The sequence below is a fragment of the Orcinus orca genome, chromosome 9 (genome assembly GCF_937001465.1).
Source record: "Orcinus orca chromosome 9, mOrcOrc1.1, whole genome shotgun sequence".
NCBI classification, from domain to species: domain Eukaryota; kingdom Metazoa; phylum Chordata; class Mammalia; order Artiodactyla; family Delphinidae; genus Orcinus; species Orcinus orca.
In genome coordinates, this window is record NC_064567.1 from 53,851,890 (window position 1) to 53,879,482 (window position 27,593).

A 27,593-nucleotide genomic window follows, 5' to 3' on the forward strand; every position below is an offset into this window, starting at 1 on the left:
GCAGCCCGCCGGCTTCTCCTATCCCAGGGAGTTTCTAAATGTGGTTCACGAAAGGGCATTTCTGAACATTTTACTCCAAGGACGCAGTCCATCCAAAAGATGATTTGGGTGGGTAGAGGTGAGGGAAAGAACACGTACAGGATAAAAAGCGCAGTTTCTTGGAGACTTGTCAGGAACTGAGTGGGGAAGGGGGTGGGAGTGTAATAAAAAGCAAAGTCTAGAGTGGAAAGGCGACCACACAGCACTCACGCAGTGGAGGAGAACAATGGGCTCAACTGTTCTAGAGAGGCTTCGAAAGGAACCCTGGGAGAGCCCCGCAGGGAGGCGCAGGCCAAGGGCGGATACGCGGCAGCTCCCAGAAGGTTTGGGGGTGGGTGGAGGCGGGGAGCGCGAAGCCAGAGCCGTGCCGCCCAGACTCCCCGCCCCTCTGCTGGCCCTCTCGGCGCTCCGCGCTGCCGCGCTCTCCCCACGCCTGCCCCGCCCCCGCTCCGAGCTCTCCGACTCCTCCCCGGCTCCTCGGCACTCCCACCTCGCCCGCTAGGCCCTCCACTCGGCGTCCCGGGGCCAGCTCCGCGCTCTGCGCCCTCACTGAGCGCAGCCCCTAGCGGCGCGTCCTGCGAGGCCGGGCTCCGCGCACCGCCCTTCCTCCTGCCCTCTCTCCTCCTCCTCCCCTCCCCGGTCCTGCGCGATCCAGCTTGGGGAGGCGGGGAAGCTGCTCGAGCGTGACCGCCGCGGCAGCCAGTGTGTAGCCGCGGGCCGGAGGCGCGGTTCCTAGGCCTTAGAGCGCGGCGAGGCCCGTGGAGAGTCGGCGCTGCTCGCGGAGAGCTGCGAGGCCCGCCCCTACGCGTCGCGGAGGGCGCGGAGGTGAGCGGGCTGGGGAGAGCTCTAGACGCGGTGGCGGGGGCGGAGTTGGGGGGCCAGATGCGGTCGGCGCCAAGCACTGCATCCCTCCTCCCCTGGATTCTGCGCCGTCTGCGGCGTCCGCCTGAGCTGCTGGGGTCCTGGATCGCCTGGTACCTAGAGGCGGGGAGTGGGAAGCGTGTCTGTTCCACGGATCCCGCCCCCTACTTCCCCGAGCTCCCAGAAAGTCCTGAGGTTGGTTGGGCCCAGGAGAAAGGAGGCCAGGAGAGACATTGTCCCAGGTAGGATGTGCCCCAAAGGGAGAGGACGGGCAGGTTACCTTAGCCTCCCTGATAGTCTCCTTACCACTTTGGGTTCATGCGGGGCATTTCATTGAAGATCGGGCAGCGCTGCTTTTCGAAATCTAAGTATTTCTAGTAGTCATTTTGTTTATTACCCAGTGATGTGACCGTGGTGTGTTTAGGCCATTATGTGTTAGAAAGTAATTGGCCTCTTCTTTGAGTGTCCTAAATAATCAGAACCCCGTATTCAGCCACAGCCAAAACTTGTTCAAAATTATGCCCCCAAAATCTTGCTCTTAAAATAGAGCAGGGAGATAAAGAGAATTTTTGTCGAGAGATTTCCATTTATTATCTTCCCCACCCCTTGGAGAAGGATTGATGTCAGTTTTTACTCCTCAGGCCGTACATTTTTTAGATGGAAAAACTTATTCCAGGCCATGGTTAATTATCACTCATTGCTGTGGGTGGAAGTGCAAGTAGAATTCGAACTCCTGCCCCACTGCCACCCTCTTGACTTTGGATTCTAGTCCTGTTAACAGCCCTGGTGCTGGGAACCTTTTTAGTTCTCTCCAAACCAGTACCCCATCACACCACATACACTTTTTTCACCTTTATTATTTCCTCGTCGTGTTGACCTCCATTTATTTTTTTCTTTCTTTATTTTAAGGCTGTATTTTTTTTTAATTTTTTTTTTTTACTCTACAGCTCTCTCTTGTTTCAAAGCTTAAAAGCTGTCTACAGAAGAAAAACACCCGTCCTAGAGATTTTGCAGCATATTTAGAAACATAACTGGAATGGCTGCAGTTTCTTTCTCTTAGCTTGTCAGTCATTGGGGGGGTGGAGGGGTAAGGGAATGAGACAGTATTAATAATGATGAATTGAGTTAATTGTGCAGAAAGGAAATGAAAAACTGTATCCAGGTCACTTTTTATTGTACTAGTGACATGGAAAATAGACTTGAAGTGAATGAGCGTAATTATATTTTAATACTGCAGTTTCAATAAAGGGCATTCAGGGCATCAGGAGATGCATTTATTCTGTCTGTGCTCAGCCAGTAACCATGACATTGACTTAACCATGACATTGACATATCACCCGCTTTCGGCCCACAAGCCTTCATCAGCAAAATGAGGGATCTTATCTAGAGACCTATTACAGCTCTTCTGGTCCTGACATTTTTGGATGCATTTGACAACAAAGAATATTTATTGCATTCTTATGTATATAGTATGTGCCAGGCACTGTGGAGGCAACGATGGACAAGACAAACATGGTTCTGCCCTCAAGGAGCTTATTTTCTGGTGGGGGAAATAGTAATGAGTAAAGAACAGTTACATAAGAAAGGAAACCTAACAGGGGCTCAAAACAGAACAAAACTGGGGTGAATCATCGTATTGAAGAGACATGATAGGATGTGCAGTGTTCACAGGATGGGAAAGTGATTGGTCTTTTCTACTTCAAGAAAAGGTTGCTGTGGCTGGACCATAGGGAATAACAGTCATACAGGATGACATTGAAGAGTTGTGCTGGGGGACTTTCCTGGTGGTCCAGTGGTTAAGACTCCGTGCTCCCAATGCACGGGGCCCGGCTTTGATCCCTGGTCAGGGAACTAGATCCCGCATGCACGCCACAACTAAAGAGTCCGCAAGCCGCAACTAAAAAGATCCCATATGCTGCAACGAAGATCTCCTGTGCCGCAACTAAGACCTGGTGCAGCCTAAATAAATAAATAATAAATAAAATATTTTTAAAAAGTTGTGCTAAGACTAGCTAGTTCATTCAGAGTCTTCAGGTCAGGTTCATTTAGGTCAAGAAGGTGACTGCAGTTCAAAATGCAACAGGGAGCCACTGATTTTTAAGGAGGTGAAAGACATCATCTGATTTACAATTTAGGGTGATCTCAGCTGCTTCCTAGAGAATGGTTTGGAAAGAGGCAAAGGAGTAAGTAGAGAGGCCATTAGAAAATGTTTGCAGAGTTCAGGTGAGAGATGAGAGAGACCTGGATTAAGCTGGTGTCATTGGAGAGGGATTTAAGAAATATTTTGGAAAACAGAAGTTGGTGTTGGATTTTTTTTTTTTTTTTTTTTTTTTTTTTTTTTTTTGCGGTACGCAGGCTTCTCACCGTTGTGGCCTCTCCCGTTGCAGAGCACAGGCTCCGGATGCGCAGGCTCAGCGGCCATGGCTCAAGGGCCCAGCCGCTCTGCGGCATGTGGGATCTTCCCGGACCGGGGCACGAACGTTCATCCCCTGCATCGGCAGGCGGACTCTCAACCACTGCGCCACCAGGGAAGCCCTGGTGTTGGATTTTATTTATGTCAAGGGTGAGGGAAAACAAGGACTGGAGGATCACTCCCAGATTTCTGGCTTGAGCAACTGATGAGTAATGATATCATTTACTGAGAGGAGGAAATTTGGATGAATGCAAACAGTTCTGGGTAGAAAAAGTGTTTTGTTTTGAACTGTTAAGTTTGAGATGTCTATGAGGAGATCATAACCACAGCTGCTTGGGAGGAGAAAGGGGATGGTCTCCAGGACAGAAGTGGACAGACTGTCCTTTGATAGGTGAGGTTAATGATTGTGAATTGAAGGTGAGCTGCGTTGTCTGATTTTTCTTTAGCAGCCTTCACCAACTTCGATACAGATACAGTGAAAAGGGATAGCTGGGTTCTTCCAGGGCTTGAGTTTTGCCAAGTGGATGTGATGGAGAACAAGAGAGTTGTCCTAATCTGTTCAGGCTGCTATAAGAGAATATCATTGGCTGGGTGGCTTAAACCATAAACATTTATTTTTCACAGTTCTGGAGGCTGGGAAGTCCAAGATCAGAGCAACGGCAGATTCAGTCTGGTAGGGGCCTACTTCCTGGTTCATAGACAGCCAACTTCTCACTGTGTCCTCATATGGCAGAAGAGAGCCCAGACCTCTCTGGGCTCTCTTTTTATCCCATTGATAAAGGTTTCACCCTGTGACCTAATCCCCTCCCAAAGGTTGCACATCCTAATACCATTACATTGGGGGTTAGGATTGCAACATATGAACTGTTGGGGGATAGGGGATGATAAACATTTAGTCTGTAACAAGAGTCGATCTTTTTAAGTGAGCAATGATAAATATACACTGTGGAATCTAGGATGGATAAAGAAACCGGGAGAGTGAGAATATAGTCAGTGGATCAGATTTCTTCTACCATCTGCAATTATCAGTGTGAACATTTGACTAAGGTTATTGGAAGGCTAAGAGATAGTGCTTGGAGATATCTGAGGTATGCTGGAGGCAAAGATTCATTGCCTTAGATGAGTAAGTGAAGGAAATGAAGCCATGAGGTTGAATGCTTCATTCATTTGAATGATGAAGTAGTAGACAAGGATGACAACTGCTGGGATAGAGAGGAAGAGTTTGTATGTATTGGGGGCCAAAGTCACTAGTGATAATGAATAAGCTAGAAGTCAGTAGATGACAGCAGTGAGTATAGGGAGAGGATATTACGAGGTGCCGTGGGCTTCAAAGGAGCTTGGGGTTTGCAGGACAGAAGAAGAAAGGTTCAGATGTGGCTTTCAAAGTCAAAAATACACTAACTTCATCTCATGGCCCTGGAGGATTACATTTTCTTGATAACACATCCAAATCAGCAGGTTGTGAATGTCATCAAGATCTCTGAGGACAGCCCTTTCAGAGTTACTGTTATCCAACAATTAATGCTCTAGATGTTTATATGTGAAACAAATTCTGTTTTGTTTTATAAAATTAATATAGCACAACAGCTGCCATTCAGCCAGAGGAATGTCAAGGAAACTCCTCTAAATTGAAAATCTTAGGATTTCATGTATCTGAGTGTAATGGAATTCTCTTAGCTTGATAATATACTTTAAGATTTAAATGCATACATCAAGTCAAATGTCCACGCAAGAAAACTGTGACCTTGAAATTTCAAGGAACCCTTATGCTACTTAAATCACACTGTTAGATGGAGCTCATAAAGTAGAAGTGTCACAGTGTTAAATAAAAGCTAGCAATTACCATTATTATCTAGCTATAATTCTTGGAAACAAAAGAATTTTAGTGTTGGGAAGGAATGCAGAGTCAAGTACAACTATTTTGTTTTCCATTTAACAAAGGAAACTAAGACTCAGAAAACAAGGTGATTTCAGAAGCCCGGGCCTATTCTTTCTCCTCGACACCACATAAACAAAACTTTCTATAAATGTCATAGTCTTTTCAATTATCTAGTCTGTATTACCTGTGAATAAGATCAAAACAAAAGGTACAGAAATTCTAGCGCCTTGCTAGTCCAAATGTGGCCCATGAACTAGGACCATGGGTATCACCTGGGGGCCTGGGAAAACTGCACACTCTTAAGCCCCCCCCAGACCTGGAGAATTAGAATGTGCATTGTAGCAAGATCCCTAGATGATCATACCCACATTAAAGCTTGATAGTCGGTCCACCTGGAAATTCTCATCTGCTCAGGTCAGCAGAACCTCTGATGCCTGGAGAACTGAGGAGAGGAGCCCCTCGTCAAGTGGAAAGAAGAGACAGCCTCACTGGAACATTCTGAATTTTGAATGTTATGAGCTAACAGGAACAAAGTATGCTGTGTGGTGGGATGACACATTTTAAGGAATGGCACTGCCCTTTCCAAAAAATGAAGAGAGGAAATTGCAAAATAGTGAGTGGACCTTCTGAGATAGCTCGGAGCCTGCGTGAGAAAGGGGAAAGGGCTGCATGCATATTCTATAGCTTCCAGCATTCAAGGGCAGCTGTTAGTCTCTTGCTAGGGTTATTTTTCATTTTTACAAACAACAGTGTGAAAAGGAGTGTAACTGAGGATCAAAAGGCCACATCTGTTATCTCCAAATACCAAAATAAGTATGAGGTTGAATCCTAACTCTTTTAGTAGAGTTGTTTTTGATCTTGGCTGCATATTAAAACACCTGAGGATCTCTTAAAAAATCCTGATACCCAGGCTGAACTCCAGACCAATTAAATAAAAATCTGGGTGGAGGGGCGGTGGTGACTAGGTATCACTATGTGGTAAAGCTCCTCAGGTCACTCCAGGGTGCAGCTGGAGCTGAGAACCGCTGCTTTAGAAGGTCATTCTCTGTTGTGGGAAGAGGCAGCTCTGAGACTGAGGCTCTCCCTCTCCACTTAACCCAAGCAGTGAGTGGGACCTTCTGGTACTCCCATAGCATCCAGCACAGTCAGCAAAATTGAAGTCACAATCTGCTGTGTGTATAAAAGCCAGTGGGGCTTTCAGGACATTGTGGGAAGTAGGATTTTTTTTTAAAGAGGCGTATACTCTCGGCAGGTTTTATTAAAATTTGAGTAATAACAGTTACTGCTAGTGGGAATATTCTAAAATTGGATTGTGGAGATGCTTACATAACTGTAAATACTGAAAATCATTAATTTATACATTTAAAATGGGTAAATTTCATGATATGTATATTTCACCTCAATAAAACTTATTTTTTCGTTGTTATATATGCTTCAATATTCATAATTTAATCATGTTGCTTGGATGGCCAGGAAGCCACTGCCTGTTTTGTATCATTGGAGTGTTAACATCTAGCTGCATGCCTGGTGGATAGGGCTCAGTGAGACATTGGATGGGGGAATGGTTGGGGATGGATGGGTGAGTATCATTATGACCTTTGGTTGTGGACTGATTTCTAAATTGATGTCAATCATCAGAGACCCCTAAAGTTCACAGCACCCAGTGGGCATTGGTGCCATTGGTAAACTGTTTATGGTATGGTATTGAAATTAGGGAAAGGGGTTTGTGTAGAGGCTAGAATAGCAGGCCCATCATAGAAGATTATTTGTTTATGAATAAGTTACTGCAATGTAGAAAAACTTGTATTTGCTAGCCAATAAATATAGGTGTCCTTATCTCAGAGTACCATCTGCAACAAGGTTATAAGATGGGGAAATTATTTCAGCCATTATGAGACCTGCTACTCCCAGCTTCATTTTAGACATACGCCCTGGTCATGTTAAATTGCAGTGCTATGAAAGCCCAGGCATGCACAGGAGACATGGCTGTGCTTGACGTAGCAGGCTATATATACTATGAGGTGGATGGAAGGACGTGTGTAGCTTCTTCTCTGGCCTAAACACAGAAGAAAAGTGGGTTGGTGGGGAGGTCTTGGGATGTTGTTGCTTTAATTTATTGAAGAAGATACTAAAATTTTTTATTAACTGAAGTCCTTGAGTAATACATTTTAAAAATTGAATTTCTAGACTAACCTAAATTTAACCAGAACGCTTTTTTGTTGAAAATCTTCCTACCATGAACTAGACTGCTTTCTTACCCTAGCAATTGCAACATGATAAACATATAAAGTTTTGTTTTGATGATTTAGGACCTAGAAACATCATAAAATCATACCCATATAAACGTATATATTGAATACATACTAAGCCTAGGAAATACCTTGGAAGTTACTTGTAATTTTGAATATTTCATTAAAATTCTGGTTATTTGAAAAGTCTGGAAGGCTTGGAGTTAGTCATACTTTCGCTTTAATGCTATTTTCTGAAAATCTTTTGGTTCTATAAAACATTAACACAAAAAGACACTCAGATCCAAGTATGAAATATTAATGAATCATTTGTAATTACCGTAGTTTATAAACAGAATTTCAAAGAATAGATCTGCATAGTTTTAATAAAATTACTATTTTGTAATTTTTGGAAAATGATTTTTAAATGAGGATGCATACAGATTACGCAAAAGTTTCAACTGAGGGGAAGAATTTAATAGTCTGACTTAAGTGGATTTTAATATTCAAATAGCGAATAGTGATTGGACTGCATTATATTAGGACAGTTATTCTCAAACTTTAATGTGCATCAGAATCACCTGAGGGCTTTTTATGATGCAGATTGCTGGGTTCCACTCCCAGGGTTTCTGATTTAGGAGGTCTCCGGTAGGTCCTAAGAATTTACATTTCTAACAAGTTCCCAGGTGACTCTGATGCCGCTGGTTCAGGGACCATGCTTTAAGAAATCACATTCTAATTTTTCAAGCAGAATTGCAGCTTTGCTTCTGGCATTGTCTAAAGGACTTAAGAATTTCTTCCAAAAAATAAAAACCTAAAAAAAAACCCCACCTCTTCCCTCAAAGAAATACTTTATTGTTATAAACAGATGGGTTTTATATGTTTATTTAAATGCTGAGAATGTAGGGAATATCTTTTTGCAACCCAAAGATCATGATGGTAAGAATCACAATTTAGTCACAGAAAATTAGATTGGGATATTTGATATTTCATGTGAGGATTAAGCAGACATCTCTAGCATCAGGGAGTTTGTTCCAAGGTGCTTTTCTCCCCTCCCCAGATTCTCTCCAACAGGCTTAAGGCGTACATTATATAGAGAGCTTCCTAATGTCAGACCAGTAAAATAAAAAGGAGAGGGAGAGGATCTATATAGGACTGCCAACTCAAACAGCTGTTATCACTATCCTTTTATGAAAAAAGGACATTTTGACCAGTAGTTAAGAGATACTCTCAGAGTAAAGGACAATTTATTAAATTGAATAATTTTATGAAAAACTCCCTATTGTATCCATATACTTTTTAATTGCTGTCGACCAGTGATAGCTTCACATTTGGGAACCAGTGCCCTAGCACTTTTAAAGTAAGGTCACAGAAAGCCAAATTTAATTTTGGATCCTTATGGTTTTAAGCTAGAATGAGCCTGTAGTGTACTGTCATGAACCTGGTTTGAAGACATTCTGTGTAATTTAGAGATTATTTCCCAAGTACAATTCATAAATATATAGAATGACTTGAGGTAAGGGAGCACCATGTGATATTTTTCTCTCCCTGATTTTCTAGAATAACTATGCTCTGATCATACAGTCTAGTTCTTAATTATATGCTGATATGAGGATTTTTTTTCTGCTTTTTATTCCAAGTACATACTGTCTCTTCCTAACTGGAACGTAAACTCCTTAAGTGTACGCACCATGCGTCTCTTCTTTATCTCTTATGTGCAAAGCACACAGTGGCCTGGATAAATTCACGCTGGATCACAGCAGAGTAGATCTGCCTTTAGATTATAGTTGCATCACTCCTTGTCAGTGGAAATGTACAATGTAAGGTGCTTATTACTCTTATTTTGTAAATAGGTAAACCTTTTTCAGCTGTTGACATAATTCACTTCTTATAACCCCATTTTTAATGGATATCATGATTGTAAACTTCAACTCAGCTGTTAATCAAGTGATCCAAAATGATGGCTTACCAAATTGTAAAGTGATTGATGAGGTTTTGCCCCAGTGTCTCAGCCCCCATAGTTTGTGGAGATGCATTGCTTTTAAGTCTGTGTACGGATGGGTTCCACAGGATACGGACATACTTCTCGGCTCTTTTTCCCTTCCCTCTTGAAGCAGTACACACCTTCACAGTATTTGCAGAGCCCCCAAAAGAAAATGAGTTGCTATCTGGGGGTTCTCCAAGAGATACCCATCAACCAATCATGTTTTGTTTTGTAGTATTAATAAATTTAGGTCTTTGGTTGGTTTTGATCTAAAAATTGGATTTATTGTTGATTGATTGATTTGAACAATTGACTGGTAGCTAGAATTCCTAACCTTATAGCTTTGGATTTACCTAAAACTATCCTAAGCTTGAACTATTTAGAGTTAGTATTTCTTTTGGAGAACAAAGTTAATGGGTGACATTTGGTGATCTAGACAGTTTTAAGATTCCCCATACAAAGTTTGCACTGCAATATTAGAATGAGCAGAGGTCAAAAGACTCATATTGAAGCCTTGTGTTAACTACCAACTGTACTGTCTTTGATAAATTGCTAAGGTTCTCTAAGCCTCTGTTTCCTCATCTTTAAGATGGGCATAATATGTACTTCACAGCCATCTGAGAATTAAATAAGGTAATATATGTGAAAATATTGTGAACTATGAAATAGCACACAAGCACATGGTATTATTATATGCTTTCAGCAATACACAAATAATCCACCTCTCCGATCGTTAAAGGTTGGCTTTTGTTTTTTCCTCTCATGAATGCTTTTACATTCCTTAACACTTTGATGAAAAGAGTCTCATTTTTTAGGCCAACTTCTATTTGTAGGCACAGTCATAATACTAAAGGGTTCAGTTAGAACTTGCCATTAGAAATACAATGTGAATAAGGCCCAGACATGTTAGGACAGAGTCACTTATTAATATGTATAAAATACAGGGTATAATGAGGTACCCAGAGATGACATTATTAGGCCCTAATGTATTTTAACCTATTCACATTCTGATGTGCAGAAGGGGTTTGAACTTGCTTTGTAAAATAAGCAGATAAGTGATACTGTATTGTTTTTGTTTTTCATTTGAAAAGGTCTTGATCATCATGATTCTTATATTTAAAGATTTTGAAATTCTTACGTATGGGGAGATGCTACAGTCTCTACTCAGAAGAACTTGGGACTGGGATATAGGAAACTTGGTTTCTGGTGTGTGAGTCTAGTTAACTCTTTTTACCCTTAGATAATGTATACGACTAGGGGTAGGTTGGTCAGTTCACCTTGAATTGTTTAATGAAATGAGCATTGATTTAATTACTTCTGATTCCTTTAACTGTTCCTGATTCTCCAAGTGGCCAACAATATCTCCAAGATGTTGACAGTTTTGTACTAACCTGGTGCCTCTGACCCCTGCCTGCCTTTCAGGGTGTATGGGGTCACTCCAAGGGACAAGAAATAATTATCACCCCTTATATCTTGAAAAGTATGAAATGAAACATGTAATAGATTAAAAAATAGTGAGTTTTCTCCTTTCCCAAGATCCAAGTTAGACATTAAGATGAGTAGGTAATGCTAAGGAGCAACGACATCACCAGAGAAGGAGAATACACTAATATGAACACAACCATCACTCTTCCACCTTGCCCCCGCCCCCATATCTTCCTTAAATTCCTTACATGCACCCAGATGACACATACCTTAGCTAGACTGCCTGGGTTCTAATCCTGGTTCCTCTAGTTTCTCTCTTGTGACCTTGTACAAATTATCTTCTGCATGTGTCAGTTTCCTCATCTGCAAAATGGGCATGACAGTATTAGTACCTATCTCATAGGGTAGTTGTGGGGATTCACTCAGTTAATTTGTAAAGCACAGAGCTGGCACATAGTGTATGCTATATGAGTATTAGGTAATATTATTATTATCTTTTTAAAGATTAATTTACTGATGTATTTGGAGTCATTGAACATGCTCCAGTTCTAGGGTAAAATGTTGGATTTTCCTTGCTCCAGTAATTTCAAATTTCATTTAGTAAAAACCCAAAAAAATGTTTTTTAAAACATTCCACCTGTTCCTGTAAAATCCATTAAGTTCTCTGAAGTGATCCACATCTGCTGTTAGCATAAAGGAAATGGTGCATTGAGGATAAAATGGAAGAGTATTTTTTATCCAGACCCAACAGTGACACTGATTCATGGTGATCTGATTGGTGTGCTCGAGCAAGTTACAACAAATATGAGCCTATAAGGTGTTAGTCACTCAGAAAACAATTTGACAGATTTTTCCAGCAAAAATAACTGCATCATGTTGTATGTAACCAATGGAAAAAAAAAAAAAAAAACGGGAAGAAAAAGATTTCAAAAGTACTGTGTACTTTAAGACCATCAACACATTATTAACCCCCTTTACACAGGGAAGCTATCTTTCTCTATGATAAGTTAATAGGACATAGGGTGAATGATAGAAGTCTATTGTATTTAATTAATTCTTTGTTGTATTTTGATGCCTACTTTTCTGAAAATATTATTTAAGTGCAAGGTTTCATTCTTTAGTAGCTGATTTAGCTTACTCTCATTTAGTAATAAAGTCCCTCACTAGCTACTGAGGTAGACCCCAACACAAATGACTGTAGACAGTTTGGGGTTATAAATAAGTTCTTGGTTTTTATTATTGTTTTTCTGTTTTCTGTTGTCTTGTGAGCTATGATGAACTGTCATAGTCCTTCTCTACCTTTAGTGGCATTTCTGACTTGCTGCCTCTGGTCTGCTGAGCAACTGGATGATCACACTTGTTAGAACTGTGTTTTTTAAAAAGTTCTCCCTTGCTGAAAACTTCAGTCTCTTTCCTTTTGCACTCTAGAGCCTTGCTGTTCAAAGAGGGGCCCGTAGACCAGCAACATTGGCATCACCTTATTAGAAATGCAGAATCTTGGGCCTCACTCCAGACCTACTGAATCAGAATCTGCATTATAACACGATTCTCAGGTAATTTAAGTACGCATTAAAATTTGAGAAGCTCCACTTTAGCGCATCAACTTTGTGACAGGTCATTTTTCTATTTCGAGATCCATTTTTAGCTTACAAATTGTGTCTTGCAGTGTTCGAGGTTATATAGCTTGCCAAACTATTTTGCCTCTAGAAACAAGGGATGTTGTTATAACATCTAGAAGTGTATTCATGTTTGCTAATAGGTAATTGATGAGCATTTTATTTTCTCTCCCCTAGGATATCCCTGGTGATCTCAGAAGAGTCCGTATCATGGAATCGATCTCTATGATGGGAAGCCCCAAGAGCATTAGCGAAACGTTTTTGCCTAATGGCATAAATGGTATCAAAGATGCAAGGAAGGTCACTGTAGGTGTAATTGGAAGTGGGGATTTTGCTAAATCCCTGACCATTCGACTTATTAGATGTGGCTATCATGTGGTCATAGGAAGCAGAAATCCTAAGTTTGCTTCTGAATTTTTTCCTCATGTAGTAGATGTTACTCACCATGAAGATGCTCTAATAAAAACAAATATAATATTTGTTGCTATACATAGAGAACATTACACCTCCCTGTGGGACCTGAGACATCTGCTTGTGGGTAAAATCCTGATTGATGTGAGCAATAACATGAGGATAAACCAATACCCAGAATCCAATGCAGAATATTTGGCTTCATTATTCCCGGACTCCTTGATTGTGAAAGGATTTAATGTTATCTCAGCTTGGGCACTTCAGTTAGGACCAAAGGATGCCAGCCGACAAGTATGTATTTTTAACTTTTATTCTTAGTTAGATGGTATTTTGTACTGAAATAGTTAAAACAAATATCATATATTTAAAAACTGAATTTTGACACTCTCCAATGATTATCATTTTGAAAACTATGTATGAGCTCCTGAAGATTTGTGTCCTGACCTTGTAAGGGCACATTTCTATTCCCAAAATGATGTGAAAAGCTGAGAAAATAACTGGAACATTCCTATCATAATCAGCTAATTCAAGAAAAAGGCAAGGTTGGCAGTTGAATAATGGGCCATCTCCTTGCTTCCTCAAATATTAAAACAATCTCAATCATGTCTTTTTTCTTTCCCTCTCTCCCTCCCACCCATCCTTCCATCCTCCCTTCTTCCTTCCTTGAAGCTATTTGGTAAACAGTATCCCATCTCTGAGCGAAATGCTATGTAGTATGATCCTGAAGAAGAATGCTTTAGAAGTACCTTTTTTTTTTTTTTTTTTTTAGAAGTACCTTTTATTTTATGTAGATTATTCATAGAATTTTAAATAGTCCAGTTTGTTTTATTTTAAGGGTAGATTTCAATCTGCCTGGGGAAGGTAGAAGCAGATTGGATTTCTCAGGTTCTCCTTTAATCTATGAGTTCTGTTTAGTTCAGTTTGAGAATAAAGCAGATGGGGAGCTCCATCAATGCTTTTGTGGAATGGGAGCTTTTATAAGTAAACACATAAAATAGTGCACCTTAAAAATCTTTCAAAAGTGTGGTTATGCATTATAATGAAGCATGATGATAAAATACTTTTATTTTTGTCCATAAAGACAGTTGATTAGATGTCTTAGAAAATAAACTCAAGTATTACATCACTATATGCTGCATATCAGAGTCATGATAACCATTCATTTTCAAGTGTTTAATTTGGAAGAATGTATACTTTCTTACTTTCCTAGAGAGTATTTCTGAATCCGTTTTTTCTTTTGCATATCAACCAACGCTTGGCAATGGATACAAATCTAGCAAATTAGAGATAAACCTGAATTTAATCCTTTGCCCATATTTGTGATAATTTTAATTATTCAACAAAAGAAATTGTAGAACAAGAGATTAAGTTCAATGTGAGCTACAGAAAGAGTTTCATTTGTATTTTGTAGTCCTTGTGGCTTTATGAATGTTTGATTTATTCTTTTAGGTTTATTATAAAATTTTATAATTTGTAGTTTTTTTCCCAGTGAAGTAAAAACAGTTTAATCCACCATTGTCACACTTGTAATAAATTTGAGAATGCTTTTCCTTACTTCTTTGGTATATATTTCTCCACCTTCCCTGCTCCATTTTAGAAGTTCATGAACATTTGTATAATAGTATAGACTTTGTCATTTATATGGTTAACGTTAGATAAAATTAAAAATCCTAAGAGCTCTACATTCTCACCATTATGTAACTAGGTTTAGTAGGCAAGCATTTAAGTGTGGTCTGTTTCAGAGCCTTTATATAAACACCCTCAGGGATACATTTAGGAATTTGTTTTCCCTGAACATAGCTCAGAGATTTTATAGCAAAATTTTTCTAACTCTAATCCTGGCTTACTCCAGCCAGGAACTTGTGAACTTGGTGTTCAGCAAATATTTGTGAATTCTCAACTACATTACAATATCTAAGAGGTTTTGGTAGTTTGAAAGCCCACCCTCACCCGCACTGATCACAATCCCATCTTAGAGTTCCTATAGAGGCAACAGCTCTTAGAAAATGGCAGTTACTTTACTGTTTAAGTTAACTAAGCCTATTAATGCTATTTTTTCCCCACTTTAAATTATCCTCATTTAAAGATGAAAGAATTTCATAATTCTGACCAATGAAATAATAATATACCTGAGATTATCCATGGTTTTGGTGAATTGGTTCCTAAGCCAAAAGTTAAATTTTATAAATAGTATAGCATCATGATATCATTTAGAGGTTTTAATTACAAATTCAACCATTCAGAATCCATGCTTATCTTTTCCCTTGCTGAATAGCCATAAAGGGCAATGCTTGAAATCACTCTACTCGGCAGAATCACTGCAGTCCTAGAACTAAGTACTGTCCACAAGAGCCTGGAGAGCCAGCCCCGCAGGGTTCCCTGCAGGAGTGAGAGAGCTGGACAGGGGAGGGGCATGGCCTGCAGCTCAAACTCCACCTAGACTGTTGGAGGGAAGACCTTACCTTGTCTGCTCAGAACCTGGTGATCCAGAAACCTTTCTCTCCTCCCGCCTCCCTTCCCCTGAGGACTTCTATTCCCAGGTTCAAGCTAGATTTTTCTGCATTTTCTTTTCATGTCATTGATGGTAGCAAGGACTTTGTTGTTTTTATGATACTATTTTAACCTATAAATAGATTAATAAATTAATAAATGCTTTATCTCCTTAATTTTTTTGCATCACGCAGGGTCATCATAAGTGATGCTCTGTGGATTAAATGGAACGTGTGATTGTTACCATTTTTATAAGCAATAATAGTAATGATGAGTCTTCTGTTTTTTCCATAGGTTTATATATGCAGCAACAATATTCAAGCGCGACAACAGGTTATTGAACTTGCCCGTCAGTTGAATTTCATTCCCGTTGACTTGGGATCATTATCATCAGCCAGGGAGATTGAAAATTTACCCCTGCGACTATTTACTCTCTGGAGAGGGCCAGTGGTGGTAGCCATAAGCCTGGCCACGTTTTTCTTTCTTTATTCTTTTGTCAGAGATGTGATTTATCCATATATTAGAAACCAGCAGAGTGACTTTTACAAGATTCCTATTGAAATTGTGAATAAAACCTTGCCCATAGTTGCCATTACTTTGCTGTCCCTGGTGTACCTGGCAGGTCTCCTGGCAGCTGCCTATCAGCTTTATTATGGCACCAAGTATAGGAGATTTCCACCTTGGTTGGAGACCTGGTTACAGTGTAGAAAACAGCTAGGATTACTAAGCTTTTTCTTCGCTTCAGTCCACGTTGCCTACAGCCTCTGCTTACCAATGAGAAGGTCAGAAAGATACTTGTTTCTCAACATGGCTTATCAGCAGGTATGGGACGTGCTTGATGTTTATCTGATGCTAGTAAAATGCGTGATTATTAGAATTTGTAAAACGTGAGATTTAAAACAGTGTAAAATAAAACTTTACGTATCTTGTAATAGAAATTTTGGTATATTTAGGGAAGAGAAAGAATTGTTCTTTAAACAATGTTTCTGCACAAGAATTATGCGGCTAATTCAGAATCATTTAGAATAAAAGCTGCTACTATCCCTTTCTTTGCAGAAAGAGCTGGGTTTTGTTTTCTTTTTTTAATGTTACAATTGCAGTGATTACTTTCAGCATCAGTTAATTATTTTATAATTGTCTATGTTCCATGAAATAATAAGGCAGTTCTCAGTAAACATACACAATAAAATTAGAACTAGTGAAAATATAAAACAGAATAGGAAGTCAAGATCAGGAGACACACAAGGTTTTTGTTATCATAAAGCAGGAAAGATACTGCTTCCTCAGGTGAACCTTTTCTAGCACTTAGCTCTTCAAGAAAATCTCTGGGAGAGCTTCATGGAAGGGGCTTGATGATGGAATAGACTATGATTTTCCTCAATTTCCATTCAGCAAACGTAAGGGGTTTCACTGAAGCTCTTTGATGTAGCATTTCTCAGTGAAAGCAGAGGACCGTGTGTGTACTAAACAAATGTGTAAGAGCTTCTGCATTTTATAAGAAACCAAGGCATCATGGTCCAAGTATGTAGCATCCAGTACTTATACTTGTTTCAACAATAAAACCTAAAATAATTTGAAAAAAAATACTAGATTGATGTTCTTTAAGCCATTCTCTCTAAAAATAACCACTTAAATGAATACTAAGGCTTTGATATCTACTCCACCAGCTTCCTCACCTCCTTCATGTCTTCAGTTTGTTGACACAAATAATCAATAAACAATCAATAATAAGAATAGAAGAGAGTTTTATTTGCGCCCAACTGAAGACAACCTCTCAGTAGCTCTGAGGGGACTATTCTGAAGAGGCAGGGAAGGAGCCAGTGTGTATATGAATTTTTTGGCTAGGAAATAAGTGTAGTCAAACATACATCTTTGATAAAGAATTACTGCTAATCACAAAGAACAGATATCTCAAGTTAATGATTTTAGTGCTTTTCTATATATGGGAAGATGCAAGAATCTGGGGTCATTGAAATTCTTCCTAAGATATGCATCTTAACGACCTAGGGGCCAATATTTCAAAGCACAGAAAGCCTCATCCTGTTTTTTTTCCTCCTGAATTCCCCTCAGGGCCCGCTGTCAACTGACAGTGGGTTGTGACTGAACCCTTTGTATAACTTGATGATGAGCAACATTCTTCTCTTTAATGGTAAAGCTGATATACAACGTATGTTTGACAGGCCATAAGACAGGCTGTTCTGATTAGCATAAATTTCAAGCCAAATCGTGTATAAGCCAGAATGACTTCCCTATACCTCAATATGTGAAAATTTCTTCCATCAAGTTCTTACCTCCTCAGCGAGGCCTTCGTTTGGACACCAATTTACATTCTACCACCTGCTTCTGACTCAACCCTGGTACTCTCAGCCCCTCTTACTTTACCTGCTCTTCTTTCTCTTTGTTCAATAGTATTTACCACCTTCTAAGACGCTTTGTGTTCTTTGTTTATTTACTGTTCTCTGCCTTCTCTCATCATAATGTAAGTTCACAAGAGGAGGGATCTTTGTTTCGTTCACTGATACATGCCTAATGCCTGGAACTGTGCCTGACACATTGTAGACACTCAAAAAACATACTCATGGAACAAAGGGATGAATTGGGAGGGCTTGTAGATAGATTCAGGTTGAATCTCCAGGTATACTGGAGTATGCTGTTATTCTGTATTGTTGTATAGACACCAAATGAGATAATAAGAGCCTTTATCCACAGAGAAGCTCTGTGGCTCTTTTCAGGGTGTTGGTATGATTGCTTCAGGGAACTAATGGCTAAGAAATAGCTTTTCTCTCTCTCTTTTTTTCATTTCAAGTATGTTTGGTTACCTGGAATTGGACAAAAAGTTAAGCTGGTGTTAAGTTAGAATGTTTTCCATGAATAGATTACTTAAACCGAAGCTTTAACCCAAGGAATCCAAGCCTTGATTTATACTCTAATTATATTGTTTGCATGTAAATAGACAATTCTAAAAGTAGCCCCTATGCAGAATACAACATATTCAGAGTTAAACTCTGGCTTGATTATATGTGCATTATCAATGTAAGGGAAAGTACTGAATGAGGCAACTGGACAGTTGGAAAGTATATTAATGAGGCCATTCAAGTGGGTAAGTATTTGCACTCCTTAGGGCTTTATCCTCAGGGAAATCTCAGCTTCCTGGGGAAACGAAGGTAAGAAGAGGTAAATCAACATATAAGTAATCTTCAAGTAAGAAAGGAAGGCACAGACATAGTTTAGAAATTCCCTGCCTGGATTCTAAATTGAACTAAGGCCAGAGTGTACCCAAAATATTCAACCAAGTTTAAACTAACTTATAAAAGCACCAGAAAACTAAGTCTAACTGCCAGTACTTCTTTTGTGTCCCTCTGGAACCAACCACTCAGTATTTCACGGTCTTGGGACTCCAGAGTCCCTGTCACCATGATGTATTACAAATGTGGTGACAGATTTACCCACCCTTCTCACATGTGGGTGAGGAAGGAGAGAATCTTAGCCCTCTTTTTGTTTAACTCTCCCTTCTCTTTCCCTCACACCTGGAACAATACCATCCAGTAATAGGTTCTCCATAACAGTTTGTTAAATTGAATTAGTGCAACTCAAATGTTCTGTGTCAATATATGACATATTGTTAGGCCAAGAGTGAACTCTGTGCTGAATCAGTTAATATTCTACCAAACAAAGGAAATTCACGTTTGCTTTCTTGTTAGGTTCATGCAAATATTGAAAACTCTTGGAACGAGGAAGAAGTTTGGAGAGTTGAAATGTATATTTCCTTTGGTATAATGAGCCTTGGCTTACTTTCCCTCCTGGCGGTCACCTCCATCCCTTCAGTGAGCAATGCTTTAAACTGGAGGGAATTCAGTTTCATTCAGGTATGTGGGGTTTGTTTGGTGAGGGACTGGGTGGCATAGATTTTTAATTCCAGTTAAGTACAGTTGGATTTTAAATATGCTGCTAATAAAAGAGTGCCCCTGGGACTGCTGTTCATGCACCTAGCTCATGGAATGTGTGTCGCTAGAGGCCAGCTTAGGGCCATTCTGGTTTAGTAAGTGAAAGACCAGTACAGGACTTTACTGGAAAGCTTTGATAGTACTGCCTACTATGTTACAGATAAAGGTTATTTGAAAAAGGAAAAAAAAAAAAAAAAAAAAAAGTGGGGGAGGAATGAGCTTAGATCAAGTTTAATACCAAAGTCAATTTATTATTGGGCAAATGAATGAAGACTTACTTTATATTTTGAGTCATCTTGATCTGTCTAGAAAAGTCTCATTCATCGTAATTCAAGTGGAGAGAAGCTCAGTTTGAATATTTTAAAGGAAATGTGTATACACATACAAACACAAGTGGTAGTTAATGGATTATGGCAAGCAACCAGCCTTATCATTCTTGTTAGTATATGTATTTGGTACATCAGTTGTATACATATGTATATGAGTGTCTACAAAGGGGTTTCAAGATAACATTGTGTTCTTTGACAAGTTAAACATTCACTTTCTCCAGTAATAGCTATTTAATACATTTGCATACTTTAAAAATATATAACTCAAACTGAGACCCTACCTAAATTACCATAAAATCAGTATTGGTTGTATCCAAATGGTTTATAGCACAATATGCGGATGGGTGTCATTTGGTGGTACACTAAATTTTGTTTGTTTTTAGTTTTGTTTTTTGCCTCTTCGCTTGAGTTTTTTTTTTTAAGTGATCTAAAAATCTCATTCAAATTAAGGGCATATCCCTCGTCTAAATTCATTTTTCCTTTTTGAGGGAAATAAAATGTGAATATTTTCCCAACTGCTAGTTTAATCACACCTGAAAAGAAATAGAAGGCCCACTGATAAAAGGTGCTAGACAGGTGCAAAGTATCATTATAAATTTAGATGAGTAATTGCAAGCAGAACAGTTTTCTGCGAGAGAGTTGATCCTTCCCCAGTGAAGTTAGAAGTTACATTATTATGCTGATGTAGTACTACATTTTATGTAACATAGACCATTTCTTAAATAAGCAATTAAACATAACGTAGGGAACCCAAAATGCTGAACTTTTTTATTTTAACCTGTGAACTGTTTAACAAAGTGCTCTTAATAATCTTATATAATATGGTTGATAAAGCCATTTGAAATGCTTTTTATGTTACATATTAATACTGTAAGATTTTTCATATTTATCTTCAACTAGTATGTACGTGTGTGTATACTTATGAGAATGCTCTTCAGCATTTAATTTTATTATATACATGTGTATATATGTATGTATACATGTATTATATACACACATACACACATTTAAAAAAATAACACAACTGGTAGAAATGTGGATAACTTTTATAAAGGAGTTTTCCAGTTTTTATCAGTATCCTTAAGGAAAACCCAGATGTTTTGACCAGTAATCCCACTATTAGAAATCAATTCTAAGGAAATAAACCAAAATATAGAAAAGGGCTTAAAGTGACATTATAGTTGAGGAAAGTAGGAAACAGAGTAAATGATCAACAAAAAGGAATGGTTAGGTAAATTATAGCACATCCATTCAATAGAATATCATACAGCATTAAAGTCATGTTTTCATATTTAATGACATGAGGCAAAGGTTCTGGATGTGATAAATAATCAAAATATTAGGCTATATGCAATACAGCCTTATTTGTGTAAAAAAAGTGCATATAAATATATAAGAAATATATGAAAATACTAAAATTGTTTAATGCAGTAGAGAACAAAGAATAACTCAGTAATTTAAGATAAAATAGTGTTATCAAAATATAAACTTGGTATATCTGGATGGGTTAATTTATGAGTTTGAATAATTTGCTTCTTATTCTGTTTCTTTTTCTTCCTCCCCTATCTCAAGTCTACACTTGGCTATGTTGCTCTGCTCATAAGTACTTTCCATGTTTTAATTTATGGATGGAAACGAGCTTTTGAAGAAGAGTACTACAGATTTTATACACCACCAAACTTTGTTCTTGCTCTTGTTTTGCCCTCAATTGTAATTCTGGGTAAGATCATTTTACTCCTTCCATGTATAAGCCAAAAGCTAAAGAGAATTAAAAAAGGCTGGGAAAAGAGCCAATTTCTAGAAGAAGGTATTGGAGGAGCAGTTCCTCATCTCTCACCAGAGAGGGTTACAGTAATGTGATGATAAATGGTGCTCCCTGATGCCATATAAAGTTCTCCTCATGCCATTATTTTTATGACTTCCTTTATCTTCAGTTGCAAGTGCACTGTCAAACTGCTATGGGCTGATACCTCTTCAGTGAAATCTCAGCTGAATTAGTGGTAGAATTTTCTTCAAATTTATTTTCACTAATGTCACATTTTGCCAATATGAGTTTTTATAGTCAACTTGTTGTTGAAATGTAGGTTTGTTTTGTTTTGTACAATCGTAAGGCTATTGTTATTTTAACAAACTTTATTCCATAATCAGGCAGAAATATTTGTAGTTAATAATATAGATACAACATAATGTTAAAAAACTTTGCACACCAGCAGAACTTTAAGGGTTTTTTTGGGTTTTTTTGTGGTACGCGGGCCTCTCACTGTTGTGGCCTCTCCCGTTGCGGAGCACAGGCTCCGGACGCACAGGCTCAGCGGCCATGGCTCACGGGCCCAGCCGCTCCGCGGCATGTGGGATCTTCCCGGACCGGGGCACGAACCCGTGTCCCCTACGTCGGCAGGCAGACTCTCAACCACTGCGCCACCAGAGAAGCCCAGAACTTTAAGTTTTAATATAATTCAATAGATATATTTCTTTTCTGAAGCTTCAGTAAGGTTTTAATTGTTATCTAGCTTAAGAAATAGAAATGCATAACCATGCATTATTTTTAAGAAAGGGCACATTACATTAGCATCTAGGAAAGGGTGCATGGTTAAAATCCCTGTATTTCTTTCATAAGATCGGGTTTGAAGAATGTAATCAATTGTATGAACCAATGTGATTTATAAACAAACACAAATTAAAGAGACAAACTGAACTTGAAATTATGTTTAAAATGCATTGGAGACATGAACTATATACTGATAATGTGTACCTCATGAAAGATTTTATTCTTTACCTTGTTACAGAGCAGTTTTATTTGCATATTAATATACTGATCAGGGAGAAGACAGTAACATCTGGCCTCCAAAACTGATCTTTCTCACCTAGTACCAATCTTGGGAATCTTATAATTGTTTCTAGTTAGAGGGAAAGTGTTATGTTTACACACAAGGAGTTGTCAGCTGATCTATGCTGTTGCACCTTAGCCAGTCATACTCCAAATGGTACAGGATTTACTGACATTCATGGATGGATTATAACCTGCCAGGCACTGTTCTAAGCACTTTACTTGTATTTTCCCATTCAGTACTTACAACAACCCCATGACAGAGGTAGTTATTTTCCTCATTTTACATATAAGGATACTGGAGCATAGAAAAGTTGCCCAAGGTCATGCAGTTAGTGAGTGGCAGAGTCAGCATTCAAGTCCAGGCAGTCATATTTCAGAGGCTACAGTTTTAGCCGCTAGGCTGTATGGCCCCTGCCCCATCCCCATGCATACCAATCTAGATGCTTCCTCTTTGATATAAAGGCACTGACATTCTTTACAGTGCGTTGTGGGTGTCAAAAGATATATGAAAATAGTAAAATCATAAATTTATCATTGCCTGTGGGATAATCCACACTTACCCTAGGAGAGGATCTTGCCTGGGACAGGACCCGGGAGATCCATGGCAGTCCATAGGCCTCCCTGTGCAGTGAGGGACTACAGCAGATAGGACCACAGCAGTTTTAATGAATGGCTGAGGTCCTACAGAATCTTAAAAAGTCCCTGTAGAGTTGGTCATCTCTTTTTCTCTTCTTGAGAAGTCCTCCTGCCTGCTCAGCCACTAATTAGGGAGCAGTTTGCAAGCATGAAGGATATTTAGATAAGCAGTTAATTATAAATGTACTCTAGAGACATAGAATCATACAGATTATTCATGAAAGTTTTCAGTGCTGACATTCCACATTAAAATTGCATTTTGTTCATACTTTGGTTAGAAAGCCCTATGTTTTTTTTCCGTTTGCTCTTTCCTTATTAAAATAGAAAGTTGCAGACAGATACAATTATATGTATTCCTCTTCCTGAAATTATAACATTTTTAAACTTACCCAGTAAGGTTCTACTGAATCCAGCTGCCAAAGATAAATGGACTTTTACTTAGTGGAGGCTACCTTTCCCACCAATGGCTCTTTCCCTAGTACCGCATCACGTCAGTTTCGTAAACTACTCATGATTCTCTGATGTCCTCTTGCTGAATTTTAGTAGCTTGCACTTTTTACTTGAGTTTTTCTTTTTTCTTTATTTTAATTATATTCTTTCCCTCTTGATAATCATTTACTTGTTAGTTCTCAGTAGGGATTCAGTTGGGTGATAACTTAAACACCTATAAACTATATAGTGGACTAGTGAAATTAAGAGCATATTTTTAATATTTTCTTGTTCCTATAGTTCCACTCCCTTAAGCCCATACTTGCACCAGTTAACGTGAAAATACAATGAAATATTTTTAAAAGTTAGATGACTACTGAAGTATATTGTTGCATGTATATATTAATTAGCCAATAAGATAAATAAAATTATCACTATTACAGATAAGTGGGGCCTTTGAAAATATGAAAAAACAAAGTTTATGAAAATGTATATAAGATGTAACAGTTGTTTGAAATGGTGATATCTCCTTTTCAGTACTACAAAGAGGAAATAGTTTTGAAGTTTTAGAATAAATATCATATAGTCATTATAATTCTAAGTGTTCAGAAGCTTTTCTAAAAATGCAAAAAAATATTGACTTTTAACTGCTTTACTTAAATGACTTTTAATTGCTTTATTTTACTATTTCCTACCTGATTATTTTTCTTAATCATTATTTCTCATAATCATTCTTTAAAAATCATTACTCTGGCCTCAGAAGTAGGACTGAATTCTGCTCTTGCTAGATGTGAGAAAGTAGTGGGAACTTTAAAGTAGTGGGATTTTTTTGTTTCCTTAACTGTATTTTGAGAAGCGCCCCTGAGAAAATTATAAGAATGTAGAAAATATACCTAGTTTTAATTCTATGCAAAATAATTAAGTAATTTTTTTCCTAAGAGGAAATTAATCATTGACTGAATCATGCTACCTAGCTTTTGTGTGCAGATTCCATGTCTCCTCTATTAAGAATATTTTAAATCATGTTTAAATAAGAATATATTCATGCTAGCATATATTTTTCGAAGCATATATGGAAATTAGCCTAGACTGTCTACATGCAGAGATTTTTATTTAAATTTTAAAATATTTTAAAGTATGAATAAATTATATTTATAGGTATTTATCAGAGAGGAATATTTTGTGCTACATATGGGATTGGTTAATGAGCTCCAGTGTTAAACTACCTGATTAATTTCTTAAAATTAGCATAATCTTGGGTTGATTAAGGAATTTTACTTTTAAAATTAATTTGATAATAGTAACTCAATGTATATTAATCCTTACAGTCAAATTATGAAAATTATTTGTGTAAAAGGGCTTTTAAGAATATATCATATCCAATTTTTTTTATTGTTTATCTCTTATGTAACATGTAAAAGTCTTAATTCTTTTTAATTGCCTTTTGCCATTAAACTATTTCATAATAAATTCTCTACAGAGAGGTTTCCCCTCCAAAAAAGTTTCATTTGTGAAAGTTAAAGATTCTTATGTGATGTTTTAAATAAAGTACCATCAATGTAACTTATAAATATTTCTTTAGGAGTATTATGAACACTGAAACTGTGTCAGTCTATAAAATCTCTGTTTTGAAATAAGTATTTAAACAGCCTAAAATGTCATGTTGAAATTATTTTGTAAATTCATGACTTAAAGCACACATAGTATAATAACCTGAGTCTAGTGTTAAGATTTATATTTGCGATGTGTTGTCATGAAAATGAGCTGCTCCATCCTCAGCTGTTCATAAGTCAGTAAAGCAAATTCTGATACATCTTCAGTATATGTAATTGCTCTAAATGAGTATATGTAATTGCTCTAAATGACACTGTAATAATTTTAGTGGAAACACAATTTGTTCATACCTTTGAACAGTGAATTTTATAGGGATGAATAGGTTCTTCAGTTTTTTTTAAGTGCAAGAAAACTATAAAGTGCTAATATTCAGAGATTGTCTATATGATACCAAAAAACATTTAGCTCAGCTTAACACATGTACACACAGTAGTCCCCCCCTTCCCATAGTTTCATTTTCTGTGATTTCAGTTACTCACAATTAGCCATGGTCTGAAAATATTAAATGGAAAATTCCAAAAATAAACAATGAATAACTTTTAAATTATGTGCCATTCTGAGTAGCTTGGTAAAATCTCGGGCGTTTCTGCTCCATCCCACCCACCTGGGAGGTGAATTATCCCTCTGTTCAGTGTATCCTTTCCCTTAGTCACTTAGTAGCAGACTTGGTTATCAGATCGACTGTTGTGGTATCACAGTGCTTGTAACCCTTATTTTACCTAATAATGGTCGCAAAGTACAAGAGTAGTGAGGCTAGCAATTCAGATATGCCAAAGAGAAGCTGTAAAGTGCTTCCTCTAAATGAAAAGGTGAAAGTTTTTGACTTAATAAGAAAAAAAAAATTGTATGCTGAGGTTGCTATTTATGGTAAGAAAGATTCTTCTATCCATGAAATTATGAAGAAGGAAAAAGAAATTCAAGCTAGTTTTGCATTGGACCTCATGCTGCAAAAGTTACAGCCACAGTGTGTGACAAGTGCTTAATTAAGATGGAAAAGGCATTAAATCTGTACAATAAGATATTTTGAGAGAGAGCGAGACCACATTCACATAACTTTTACTACAGTATATTGTTATAATTTTTCTATTTTATTATTAGTTGTTGTTAGTCTCTTACTGTGCCTAATTTATAAATTAAACTTTGTCACAGATATGTATGTATAGGAAAAAACATATGTATGTATATATAGGGTTTGGTACTATCTCTGGTTTCAGGCATCCACTGGGGGGTCTTGAAACATATCCCCTGTGGATAAGGGGGGTGCAGACTACTGTACTCAGATTTTTTTAACTTTCCAAATCATTGGATTAGCAACATACAGTCATCCAAAATTAGGGCAGACTATTTAGATTCTCCTAATGGCTAGATGGGCTAAATTAAATTACCAATGCAGGTTCTTTCTTTATGATTTCCAAATTGCCACCTCCAAGGAAGATTCTCTTAGGATTTTCTTTAAAGGTCTTTCATAGCTTTACAGATATCCAGCCTGAATGGGGACTGGAAGTTGTCTCTCAATGTCTAGTTACCCTACTTTAAAAGCTGTTGCCCATTACATTCCTCAACTGCCCTTGCCATTAGGTGTTCCTGTGTGACTGACTGTTGGCCAGCGAGATGTAGGGGTACAAATGAGTGACTTCTTGGAAGTCTCTTCAAAGAAAAGCAGCATGTGTTCCTTTATCTTATTCCTCCATCTTCCTGCCAAACTGTGATATAGCAGGAGCCCTTGCAAATATCCAAGTAGACCAAGGCCTAAGGACGACATGTTAGAAACTAAAAAGATCTTGACTACTTCACTACTTCAACTGCCTTTTCCTCTGTTTAAGCCATTGTCAATTTGGGTTTCTTTTTATGAAATCAAAACTAATCCATTCTGGCCTTCAGTTCTTTATCACGATGCCGTTTAACACTGTTTGAATCAACTAGATTGCAATAATTCTTACCTTTAAAAGTTTTTAAAGGATAATGTGCAATTCACATTAGAATTGATTTTCCATTGTTAATTAATTATACTCATTTTCCTGCCTTGACCTTTCATTAGGTATTTTATATCTGCTTGGAAAATGCTGTCTTCTTTATAACTGTGTAATAGATATTTGCTAAAACTCTGTAATCTGTAAAATATTGTTATCAAATTTTATGCCATGTTTTTATATCATTCTCATAGATCTGCCTTATAAACATCTAAATAAAAAAGTACTGTTTAATGTGATTTAACTTCTTTTTTGAAATGTTATGTACAAATGGATTTTTCTTTCTTACTGAATAATAATTCCAATATTTGGTGGAAGCCATCTAATACTTTTCTGACTGTTTCTTTTCAGAAGCATCCAGAAAGCAATTGCATGTAACAGTTTTGGGTTTGGGGGGAATTTTGTTTGTTTTTGCCAAAGTAGACATTTAGAAAAACATCCATCTAATGAGATGGTATTCTTAAAAGTATTTCATTTCACTAGCATTTATTAGGT

At 37.9% G+C, this 27,593-nt stretch overlaps 1 protein-coding gene and 1 long non-coding RNA gene across 2 annotated transcripts in view; one reads left to right on the forward strand and one right to left on the reverse strand.

Moving 5' to 3' along the window:
- The window catches only part of LOC117199840 (uncharacterized), a 75,056-nt gene that overhangs the window by 37,980 nt on the left and 9,483 nt on the right, over positions 1–27,593 (reverse strand). The window lies entirely within an intron of this gene.
- Positions 491–27,337, forward strand: STEAP2 (STEAP2 metalloreductase). The gene is made up of 6 exons (XM_004265627.2): positions 491–864; positions 12,258–12,382; positions 12,623–13,147; positions 15,641–16,168; positions 19,048–19,212; positions 21,192–27,337. The coding sequence occupies exons 3-6, from the start codon at positions 12,656–12,658 to the stop codon at positions 21,477–21,479; spliced, it is 1,473 nt and encodes a 490-aa protein (XP_004265675.1). The 5' UTR covers positions 491–864; positions 12,258–12,382; positions 12,623–12,655; the 3' UTR covers positions 21,480–27,337.